This window comes from Trachypithecus francoisi, unplaced genomic scaffold (genome assembly GCF_009764315.1).
Source record: "Trachypithecus francoisi isolate TF-2019V2 unplaced genomic scaffold, Tfra_2.0 Lachesis_group8, whole genome shotgun sequence".
Lineage (NCBI taxonomy): Eukaryota > Metazoa > Chordata > Mammalia > Primates > Cercopithecidae > Trachypithecus > Trachypithecus francoisi.
Window position 1 is genome coordinate 84,781,040 of NW_022681473.1, and position 12,555 is coordinate 84,793,594.

The 12,555-nt window shown below is 42.2% G+C and overlaps 1 protein-coding gene across 10 annotated transcripts in view; it reads left to right on the top strand.

The window, feature by feature from the left end:
- Window positions 1-12,555, top strand: part of AMOTL1 (angiomotin like 1) — a 193,076-nt gene that overhangs the window by 107,191 nt on the left and 73,330 nt on the right. For all 10 annotated transcript variants that reach the window (XM_033207040.1, XM_033207039.1, XM_033207042.1 and 7 more), the window contains one exon: window positions 503-1,427. In XM_033207040.1, coding sequence (XP_033062931.1) covers window positions 503-1,427 — 925 coding nt within the window. The remainder of the gene's footprint in view (window positions 1-502; window positions 1,428-12,555) is intronic.

Consider the following 12,555-nt stretch of genomic DNA (forward strand, 5'->3'; position numbering starts at 1 on the left):
CAGAGCAGTGGGGAGGTTGGCAGATGGAGCATTTGGGAAGGGGAGACAACAGCAAGTGTAGGGTACTTACCAAAGACAACTAGAAGAGAAGGAAAAGAGAGATACAGGGTGGTAGTTAGAGGTATATGGGAGGGCCAAGAAAAGGTGGTTTCTTTTGGCTTGATTTGGTTTTCTTTTGTAGTTTTTTAAGATGGGAAAGACTTGAGTATGTTTGTGTGATAAAGAGAAAGGGCTAGTGGGGAGATCAGAGGAAAGGGGGGGTCCAAGGATGGAACAATGTTTAGGAAGAAGCAGAGGAGAGGGAATGGAGAATAGTAGACTCACTCTAAATTGGAGAAGAAAACTCCATGAGACATTGCCAGGTACATGGAGGTGATGGTGCATTTCAAATCTTATTTTTAAATTTTGCTGTAGTTAGAATGTTAATTATGTACCACATAGCCACAGGCGTGTATCTCTTGTGGAACTGCCTGATATATTTTTTCCTATGTTTATCTTTTAGTTGAAGATCCTCTTTGTAACTTCCACTCCCCAAACTTCCTGAGGATCTCAGAGGTGGAAATGAGAGGTTCCGAGGATGCGGCAGCTGGAACAGTATTGCAGCGGCTGATCCAGGAACAACTGCGGTATGGCACCCCAACCGAGAACATGAACTTGCTGGCCATTCAGCACCAGGCCACAGGGAGTGCAGGACCAGCCCACCCTACAAACAACTTTTCTTCCACGGAAAACCTCACTCAAGAAGACCCACAAATGGTCTACCAGTCAGCACGCCAAGAACCGCAGGGTCAAGAACACCAGGTGGACAATACGGTGATGGAGAAACAGGTCCGGTCCACGCAGCCTCAGCAGAACAACGAGGAACTGCCCACTTACGAGGAGGCCAAAGCACAGTCGCAGTTCTTCAGGGGGCAGCAGCAGCAGCAGCAACAGCAGCAGGGGGCGGTGGGCCATGGTTACTACATGGCAGGGGGCACCAGTCAGAAGTCCCGAACTGAGGGGAGGCCCACTGTGAACCGTGCCAACAGTGGACAGGCGCATAAGGACGAGGCGCTGAAGGAACTGAAGCAGGGCCACGTCCGCTCGCTCAGCGAGAGAATCATGCAGCTGTCCCTGGAAAGGAATGGGGCCAAGCAACACCATCCCGGCTCGGGGAATGGAAAGGGCTTCAAAGCGGGAGGGGGGCCCTCCCCTGCTCAGCCTGCAGGTAAAGTGCTGGACCCTCGGGGTCCTCCACCTGAGTACCCCTTCAAGACCAAGCAAATGATGTCCCCAGTCAGCAAGACCCAGGAGCACGGACTTTTCTATGGTGACCAGCACCCCGGGATGCTCCACGAGATGGTCAAGCCCTACCCTGCTCCTCAGCCTGTGAGAACAGATGTGGCCGTCCTGCGGTACCAGCCACCCCCTGAGTATGGGGTAACGAGGTGATTATCAACTGTAGAGGCTTTTCAAAATTCAGCAGTCATGTTATTAGCATTTATTATTTTCAGAGCAGATTAGGTTTTTGTCATCAGGCTTTTCTTTTCCTTGTGCATGATATTTAATAAAACACTTTGTGGCCAGAATATATAGGGTGAAATAGAGTAGAGGGCAACTGGGGGATTTTCTCCAAACATAGCAGCAGGCAGTTGGGGATTTATGGGTTTAGGGAAGGGACCTCACTTGTTAGCCATCCTTGGGAGCTCTGCCTAGTGGCCTGGCAAAGTAGCAATTTTCCAATGGCTTTGTGGAGACCGTCCAAACTCCTGGAACATATTATTACCAGAGGGTTTTTTCATTGTAGATTTTAAAGGAAAATGTAGTCTGAATGCTAGAATGGAGGAGTTAAAGGGACTGTAGAAATCACATAGTGCTACCCCTCACTCAACAGATGAGAAATTAAAGCCTGGAGAGATTAATGAATTTCATAGACACAGCTCTGAGGTAACTGGGGGCTACATTCAAGTATCCTGACGGCCAAAATCTATTCATTCCCTTGCCCTAATTCTCCCTACAGCCTTCACTTATATTCTTCCAGTTGATTGATGGATTCAACAGCACCTACTGAGTGTATGCTCTACTCTGCAGCCCTGTTCCTGGTTCAGAGATGGGGTCCCTGCCCTTCAGGACCCTATAGCATTATCTTGGAAGAAACCAGCATCTGAACAGATCATTGCCATGCAATGTGCTGTTCTAGGACAGAGAATGCTAGGATAACAGATAGGATGGTATAACTCACAACTGGAGGGGTTGGGGAGTGCTTCCCAGAGGAGGTGACTTTTGAGTTGGAACTTGAAGGATAAATCAGAATTGTAGGGTAGAGATGAAGTAGCAGTATGTGCTGTGTGAGGGAGTGCCGTGTCTTCAGACAAAGATGTCATAAGGATTTTTGTCTGAATGAGTGGCAATAATGCAGAGCACTGGTGGGCCAGGGTGTGGTAAGAAGTGACAGGAGATATGTTTGGACAGGGAAGTTGGGACCCGTTTGGTTGAGGTGTGTTTGGACAGAGAAGTTGGTGATGACAGTCTCTGAGTGTCATACTAAGGAGTTTAGAATTTATCCATAAGCAGTTGGGAAAAGCGGTGTTCTTAGGTAGGGATGGTATGTGGATGTCTAATAGCTGATTTTGGTGGCAGTGCATGAATTAGAGGAAAGGGAGACCTTCGCCACAAGGAACTCCAGGATGCTTTCAGTAGTCCAGATCAGAATTGGTGAGGGTGGCCGAAGCTTGGGCAGTGAGAATAGAGGAGCATTATGTGCTAAGAGAGGTAGGAAAGTAGAATTGACAGGGTTTAGGAAATGGTTAGATACAGAAGTTCTGGAACAGGGAAGATGGAAATAAGGGAATTACGAATCAAGCTCTCAGGAGATAAACTGGGTCTGAAGATCACACTTTGGGAGTCAGAAGTATTTAGATGTTGCTGACTTTGAAGGAGGAGCAGGGAACATGAACAGAGAAGACACGTGGCCACTGCCTGTTATTGGATATGTCATTTTCATGAAGGGCTTTATTTATCTGTTTCTAAATTGAACAAGCCAGGGTTTCCCCAAACGACCTCAGTGGCTATGTGCAGGACATACCTTGGCTGTACATTTTCTGCAAAAGGAGAGGCTGGAGCTTGGCAGAGGGAGAGTGGCCTGATCTGCCACTGGCTTCCCAGCACTGACACATTTCCCCACATTAGGCTAAGAATGCCAGCTCGGAAGCAGCATAACCAACTGTGAGATCTTGGCCAGGCAGGAGAATGCATTCTCCCTAAGTGGGCATAACCCGACTCCTCCCAGGAATCCAAGATGGGACCCAGGAGGCTCTTCTTCCCCCTTTATAGCTCCTTGTGTCATAAACGATCAAATCCCTGGTATTTGCATCACGATTATTTGCCACAGTTTTTTAAAATAAGCCATGATGTCATTCCACCATCATACCAGAGTTTAGCTTATTATATTTCACCCTTTTTCCCGATAATTTAACTCAGCTTCTAGAGCTTGATAGAGGGGAAACTATCCTGAAATGAAATCCCCTTCCTCTTCTTTGCTTTACTATTTGTAAAGTAATATATACATACCATAAAATGCATACAGTGGATCACTTTGCCTTTTGTTATTTGGTAATAGGTGTGATGTGAGGTGGGAGAAGTGGTCAGGGGCGGAGGGGAACACTTTTGGAGGTCATTTGTCTCAAAGTTATGACGTTAGAAAGAAGAAGAAATGTGTGAGGGATTTGAGCTGACTGCCAGGCTTGGCAGCTGGTTGATATGACGCATCAAATGTCTCAGGAGACGTAACAGACAGGCCATTGAGGCTGGGCCCCAGAGCCACAAGGCCCCTTTGTGAACAGGGCCATGGCTAGCCAGCATGGCTCCAGTGGTGCAGCCCTTGGCTGACTGGGTAAACAGTGTTGCATCAATACCAGCCCTGCTTCAAACACATTCAACGTGGCCTGAACTCCAAGGATTGGACCTAAAACTCAGCAGTGTGTGAGGTTCAACTTACCTGTGACCCAGAAGACAAGTAGGGCCCCTTTCATTTTACTGACACATTGTCTTGTACTTAAAGGGTTATCTATTTGTCATTGATCATGATGGTTTAGGAAGCTGCAGGCCATTGTGTACATACATACAACCACATAGACTCCTGGACTAGAAGGAGACGCCTCTGATGGAGATCATGGAGTCCATCTCCCTGGCTGATACTGCAAATGTGGGCTCAGTGTGTAATGAATATTCAGTGGTTTGGTCCAACCCATTACATTGCTGAGACGTTACTCCTTTTTGCCTAGAGGCAGAAAGCTCCAAAGAGACAAGTGATAGAACTTATGAGAAGAGTAAGAATTTGAATTTTTTGTGATCACTCTTGACTCACCATAGCTTACAAATTCTCTCACCTGCTCTGATGCCCTAAAGATGGAGATGTTTGGTAGATGATTGTAAGGCCCTTTAGGCTCCTTTCATGGGAACTCTCTGGGAGATGAGGCCTTGACCTCGTTGACTTGACCCACCTTGGCCCATGTGGGTGAGCTACTGTGGCTGGTGGGGATGGGAGTGCTAAGGCAGCAGAGGCCTGCAGGGAACATGTGCTGACTATAGATGAAGGCCCTGGTTTTCCTCTTGTTCCACTATACATTTTCGTCAACCTGAAAGTGTAAATGGATAAGAATGAGGACAAGATGGGAATTAGACAGGTTGTTACTGTGGAGAATTGTGACCACCCCCACCCCCCAGCAAAGGCAAGCATTTGGATATTAATTCTGACTCTTTGTGGAAACAGACCACTTACAGAAGTAGTGACTTGGCTTATGCAATCTGCACTGTTAATGGAAACGAATGCATGAATGAATACCAAGGGATGATCTGATTTTTATCAAAGCAGTTTAGAATATATTAGTCAACATGTATATTTGTTTTCCAAAGAAGGCTATCCATATTTCAAAAAATTTGGGAACTAGAGATGCTGAAAAATTATTTACAATATCCTACTTTCATAATACACCCACTAACATTTTTCCTGTACAAATTAATTTTTTCACATTATAATCATAAATTATATTGTTTAGTATCCTAGCTTTTGAAAGATAGTATTGTATCACAAGCTTTTTTTCCTCAATCCTTTATATTTTCAAAACCAACATTGTTATTGCTGTATAATATGTCATAAAGTATACCATTTACACCATTTTCTCCATAATAGAGTGAACAACATCATGCATATCAAATTATCTATGTTTTGGCTTACTTCCTTATGAATCATTATTTAGAAATGAAATTATTGGGTAAATTATAATAAACATTTAAAAGCTTCTGATGCCAGAAAACTTTGTAAAAATATTACAATGCCTATTTTACTGCACTTTGACCATGTTAGTTATTACATCATTATAATTGCAAAATATTTGCTAATTTAATAGGCAAATAGTGTTTTGTTGTTGCTGTTGTTGTCTTGAGATGCCTGTCACTCAGGCTGGAGTGCAACAGCGCAGTCACAGCTCACTGCAGCCTCTACCTCACAGGCTCAAGTGATCCTCCCACTGTAGCCTCCCTAGTAGCTGTGATTAGAGACATGTGCCACCATGCCCAACTAACTTTTGTAATTTTTTTTTTGGTAGAGATGGGGTTTCATCATGTTGGCAAGACTGGTCTTAAACTCCTGGGCTCAAGCAGTCTATTCACCGTGGCCCCCCAAAGTGTTAGGTTTACAGGTGTGAGCCACTGCACCCTGCCTGCAAATAGTCTTAACTTCCTATTTGAACTCGTTATAACTAACTAGGTTAATTTTGGGGGGAGGGAAGTATGCTTTGCTATTTAGATTTATCTGATCTCAAAAACAGGCTTTTTATGTTTCTTGTTCTTAAGACTTGTATATTATAATGGATTCAGCATAAACTAAAATCTGTTTTTTTCTAATACTTGCTCTGATTGTCCATTTTCTAGAACTCCGTCTTCACCCTTAGCGGGTGACAATGGAGCCGTTGTGGTGGTGGTAGTGGTAGCAAGAGGATGAATGCTTACTGTGTGCCAGGGACTTTGTGTGGGTTACTCATCTCCCTTAATCTTTACAACAACTCTAAAGAGGGGGTACTGTTAATATCACCATTTTTGGATACAATAAAAACTTAGGCTTAGAGAGTGAGATTAACTAACTTGATTACAGCCTGCAGCTTGGAAGTGCAGGAGCCAGGTGCAAACCTGGAACTCTTTGTGCACACTGCGTCTCCCACGAGGGTGAACTCTTGACCACTGTACTTTGCAGTGGAGCCACAGATTTAAGCTTTCACTTGGGGTCACTAAATCTGGTAAATTTCTAATCAGATTTATAGAATATATCACATGTGATGTCCAGCCTGTGCTCTGCCCACCTTCTGTTTTTTTCAACAGGACCAGAATTCTGGTGAAGTATTCTAGACTCTAGGAGGAAAGCTGTCTGGATACCTCTTTTTCTTCAGATACCTGGGAAGACTGTCACAGACCAGACTTAATGGGGCTGACAGCTCTGGGTGTGGGCTTTCGTCTGTCTTTTGGTTTGCTTTTATTTGGAGGTGCTTTCATTCCTAGGGGGAGGGTTGTGGGTTTTCTTTAGACATTTTTATTAGAATGTTTCCATTATGAAAGATGATAAATACTAATTTAAGACTAATTTGTGTGTTTTAGGCAGTATCAGTTTGGAAAAAGACTAAGAATGACTCCTATCAATGAAAAGAACACCTAAGGCTCAGTTTCCACTCTCTCAGCCTGTGCATTGCCTTTTTGGCCTTTATCTTGGCTCAGTCTTGTCTGTTCAGCATAGGGGATTTGATTTACTAGCTTCCCGGAAGTGGAGAGAAGAGTGGTTACTGTTTATTAATATTTTGTTCATCTATGAATACGTTAATTTGATTTTTTGGTATGTAGATAGATATTTTATAAAAACATGACATGGTAGTGTTTGGCCCAGCCCTCCTATCCTAGGTTGATTAAAATATAAGATGATGTCAAAGCCAGAGGAGCTGTGCATATCCTATGATAGAGCAGGCTTCTTGCCTTGTCATAGGACAGCCATCACCACCACCTTCTTTCTCGTCAGATCAGGGGGCTTGCAGTGTCATACATTAAGTGAGGGAACCTGTGGTATGACCTATTCCCCAAATCACTCTTTTCCTTTAAAAAATGCATTATGTATTTTCCCCCAGAAAACCTGATTTGGTTTTATTGAAAATAGAGTCAGAGGCACTGACATTCTCTGGGTACATGCCCACTGACAGTGCAGGGAGGAGGGACAAGTAAAGTGGGGGCAGCCCAAGGGTACATTTGGCAAATTAAAGATAACGCCTATCCTCAGGGAACCCTGTCAGCTCACCAGTGCAGCGAGTCCAGTCTAAACACGAACAAGCATGAAGATATTTGCTAAATCACAGGCCTTACTCCTAGTGGGCTCTGTGTTTGGAATGTGCCATATTACAAGAAAGAAGGTTTGGTGGTCCTGTCTTACTTTGTGTTGGACATGGCTGGAGGAGGGAGGAGAATTTTGGGAGTAAGTGTATGTTTCCAAAATGGGGAATTATGATTTGCAGTTTACGCAATCATGAAAATGAATTGCTTTGTGGGATGAAAAGGTAAGCCAGACCCAGGGCTGTTGGATTAAAAACGATGCATTGCCCTTAAGGAAAATGAGGCCATGGAGCCTTATTTAAATTCCACCAGCTAAACATGTGTTTTGAATACCAGCATGGGAACTCAGGAGTTTCTCCAGTATTTAAGCTGAATTACGGCTGGATGAACAAAATAAAATGCCCTGTGTGTCCTGACAAACGGCTCTGCAGCCTGGGTATTTCAAGAAGCTAGGGTCAAGTTCAGGTTACTTTCTCGGGAAACCTAACAATTCCAACTGTAATGCATTAAATGAGTGACTTCTCTAAACAGGAGGGTTATCTGTAGCCACCCTAGATAGCAATGATTCTGATCTTAGTTTACCCAAGAGTAGAGTCTTCATTTGAACAGTTATGACATTTAAGGTGTCTACATGATCAAAGGGGTCCAAGTGGGGAGTTCCATGAGTTTGAAAAAAAAAAAAACATTCAGGGGGTTTGGGTTCTGGCTCTTCCTTCTGGTAGCAAATTGCATAAGTTCTCAGAGCCTCAGTTTCCTTATCTGCTAAATGTTACAGCTGATTTTTTTCCCTAAAACTATTAGGTTGGTGCAAAAGTAATTGTGGTTTTTGCCATAATAACTGATTTTCTTCCTTAGATAAATAAAACATATTCATTGCACAAAATTTAGAAATACAGATAACTTCCATTCCACCCCCCAAAAGAAAGAAAATAGAAATTGCCCCAGTCTTATTATCCAGAGATACCACTGTTAAATCCTCTGTTCACTATGTTGCTTCAAGGACCAGAAAATTATAGGAAAATACTGTAAGTTGCAGAGCTGTATATAAATAAGAGGTATTTTTATTGAGTCAACGGAATTCAAATTTGAACCTCTTCACAGCCAAGAAGCCCTATATTATTTAACCTCATTTAAATTTCATTTTGTTTACATTTTTTCTGATTATTAAAATAACAATGCTGAGTTTTTGGGTTATCTATGTTTTCTAATTTTTCTATATATAATGTACATGTATTAATAAAATTTTTTTAAGTAGCCATACATGGTTCATTGTAGAAAATGTGTAAAGAACAGAAAAGTATCAAGAGTAGAAGAAAAATCTGTAGTCCCATTACTTGTAGTAATAGCTCCTTCCGGTCTTTTTTTCCTTTTGCAATAGTTCCTTCCAGTCTTTTTTCTCGGGATTATTTTTTACAAAGGCAGAAGCCTAATATGTATTATATCTTGAGAAATTTGTTAATATTGACAAACTGAGAAATGTTTTGATTTTAATTTCTCTATTAATTTTGCATAGGAAAATGTGTACTTAGCCCCTGCATTTTCTCTTTATGAATTACTTTACTACATCCTTTGTCTGTTTACCCATTGATTTTTTTTATTTTCTTGTCATGTTTTGCAAAATTTTTGTCAAACAAGCTGTTTTTTATTACATATTAGCCTGATGGCCTAATTATAGATGAACATAGAGTTTAATACGTTGAGTTTGGCTTGGTCTCGAACTCCTGACCTCACCATTGATGCTTGAGGATCTGGGGACCACAGAATGGGAACAACTAGTCTGTTGCATGAGTTGCTCTGATGCTCACTGAAATCTGGAACTGGCTCTCCAGAACCAGGCCTTCTGGGGTACATGCACAATGGTCTAGAGCAGCACTCACTGTTCAGTAGAAATGTAACATGAGCCACGTATCTCATTAAACATTTTCTAGCAGTGACGTCTTAAGAAGTTTGAAAGAGACAAATGAAATTAATTTTAAAGCATAGTTTAGTAAACTCATTTAGAAACATTAAAAAAATTTAGTTAACCCATTATATCCAAAATACTGTCATTTTAACAGGTAATCAATATTAAAAACTCTCAGTGAGGTATTTTCCTTTTCTACTAAGTCTCCAAATTCTTTTTTTTTTTTTTTTTTTTTTGAGATGGAGTCACTTTGTCGCCCAGGCTGGAGTGCAGTGGCTCGATCTCAGCTCACTGCAACCTCCACCTCCTGGGTTCGGGTGATTCTCCTGCCTCAGCCTCCCAAGCAGCTGGGACTACAGGCACATGCCACCACGCTGGGCTAATGTTTGTATTTTTTAGTAGAGATGGGGTTTTACCATGTTGGCCAGGCTGGTCTCAAACTCCTGACCTCAAGTGATCCACCCACCTCGGCCTCCCAAAGTGTTGGGATTACAGAATGAGCCACTGTGCCTGGCCCTAAGTCTTAAAGTTCTAATGTCTGTTTTACCCTTAGAGCACATCTCAGTTCAAACTATCCACATTTCAAGTGCCCAATAGCCTAGTGGCTAGTGGCCACTGTCTGGACAGTGTAGGACTAGAAGGAATGAGAATCTGTGTCTGAGAGCATGTACTGACATGCACCGACATCAGTCCAGACCATGCTCTGGTTGTGCATGGCACTGCATTCCGTGGTGCTGGATCATGCCGTGATTCCTCACACAGGTTGTAGGGACAGGAACTGTGATTCTTAGCTCATGGTCTTCGAAGAGGAAGGGCAATCCAAGGGTGGTGCTTCTTGCCTTTCTTCTGTCATCCGTTAGCAGTGTGTGATGATAACAGAAGCTAACCATTATGAAGTGCTTTCCTAAAGAGAGACACTAAGCACATCATCTCATTTCATTCTCACAATAACTCTGTGAAGTAGGTACTATTATCACCATTTAATGGCGAAGAAGAGGTTAAAACTTGTCCATGATTACAAGGCTAAAGAAGGGCAATCCTAGGATAAAAGAAAGAGACCCTGTATTAAGGAACAGTGCACTCCTGTACTCACATGGTGGGGTACCCTGATGAGGTGGGAATATGGTGGGCTCTAGGCCCATTATTTGCCTTGTACAGACTGTGAGATCTGTGGTTTGTCATGTGAATCCTCTGAGCCTTGATTTGGATGCTCATAAAATAGGATAATACCGTATATGGAATGAGAGCAGTGAATGCCCAAGTTTGTGAGAATTAAAGAACACAGTGATGTAAAGTGCTATTTATTCAAGGCACATTTATTTGCAAGCATAATGTAAAAACGTGAGTTTATTTATGAAGGCTTGTTGTATGCAGAGGAGCAAATGGATGGTTGATCAGATGTTACTGATGACCTTGTTTCCTCAATCCGAATACATCATTGCTCCAGTTTGAGCTGCCTTCTGTGACCTCAAATTCATGAGAAGAAGGGCAGTGGCACCAAGCTATGTTATCATATTGGCAACTTTATGATTCCATAGTCCACTTATAATATCCAGAACAAATCTAAATGCCAGAGAGCTCTCCCTTAATATAGTGTTGAAGGTTTATCTATTTATTTGAAAACCCATCAAGCAGATATGGTCTAACTTACTCTTAAGCTTTAGGACTAAATTGATAAAAGTTTATTGGGTGCCAACTCAGTGTAAGTCATAATTGTCTGTCTTTAGAAAATTTGCATGTTAATGATAAGGGAGAAAAGATGCACACATATAAAATATTCAGTGGTATTATTTCAAATAGAAATTTAAGAGAACCAGTAACATGACATAAAGCCAGTGAGGGTGACTCAGGCAGAGTTGTAAATTCAGAGGAAAGAAATGGGTGCAAATTCTGGGAGTTGGGCTGTATACAGCATGGCCCAGATCAGGGGTGTTCAGTCTTTTGGCTTCCTTGGGCCACACTGGAAGAAAAATAATTGTCTTGGGCCACACATAAAATACACTAACACTAACAATAGCCAACAAGCTTAAAAAAGATATCGCAGAAAAGTCTCATCATGTTTTTAAAAAGTTTATGAGTTTGTGTTGGGCTGCATTCAAAGGCGTCCTGGGCTGCATGTGACTCGCATTGGACAAGCTTAGCCCAGATCATTGACAATGGAGGACCAGCCTAGGAGGCTATATTTTGTCTCTTACACATAGCTTTTAAATTCATATGATTTCAGTTTTTAATATATAACTGTGGACTTGGGAGAAGAGGCACTTGCAGCCCTGCTCAGACATATTTAAATAGTCAGTCAGTTTGGTAGCAGAGGGAAAAATGGTCACTTCCTGTGTGTTCCAAAGCTCATTTGGTTCCTAGAGAAAGGAGAAAGAGCTGTTGTTTGACCTCCTGAACCTGGGTTTTCTCATGAAAATAGGGGCAGTGGTGCCTGTCTCATTTCTGTGAGAATTAAGCAAGATGATGGAATGTAGTGCCTAGGAAATAGCACAGACCTTCAATAAATGCTAGTTGAATCCTCTTTGTAGGCAAGATGTTAGCCTGAGAGCAGATAATAATGTTGAATGTAAGTTCCAGTTTGAGAAAACAACTCAGAGGCAGGCTGCTAGCCCTCCTGCTTACCTGAGGTTGCCCATTTAGGGTGTAGAGCGTGGACACAATGATGGCTCAGATTGGGCCGCAGGTGAGCGTTAAGAACTCAGGAGCACAGGTCCAGAGGATGGCTGCCTTCTCTTTTGCATTCACCAGTGTAGGGAAGTAGTTCACTGCGGGGACTCTGGAATTGGAAAACTCAGGCCTGAATCTTGTTTATGCCTGTGTCATCTTTATCTGTTTCTGTATTTTGCAGGTTACCATCCTGTGTGTTGTTTTCTTCTTCTGAATAAACTGATAATGATATCTGTTATATAAAGGTCAAAATGCAATGATGCATGTAGCAGTGGATACCCTGGTGGCTGGATTATAAAAAGTGTTCAATAAATGTTTGCCATCGTAGAAAAAATTTACCAGGCTTCTTCTCATGAATGTCCAGTGTTAGACTCCGTATTAGGGGCTGTGGGATACAATGATAATAATTATAATCATGGTAAGAACATCTAACATTTGTGCAGTGCTTACTGTGTATCAGACTCTAACAACTGTATAAGTGGCATTGTAGTCCCATGAAACGGAGATACAGGATGTCTACTAAGCTTCCTCTCTGATTTCACAATCTAATAGGGAAACAGGCTCACAAATAGACAATTAGAGCGTGGAGTTCTAGTCACAAGTAGTTTATCAATAAGTGTGGGCTCCCATCCTCTCTTTTC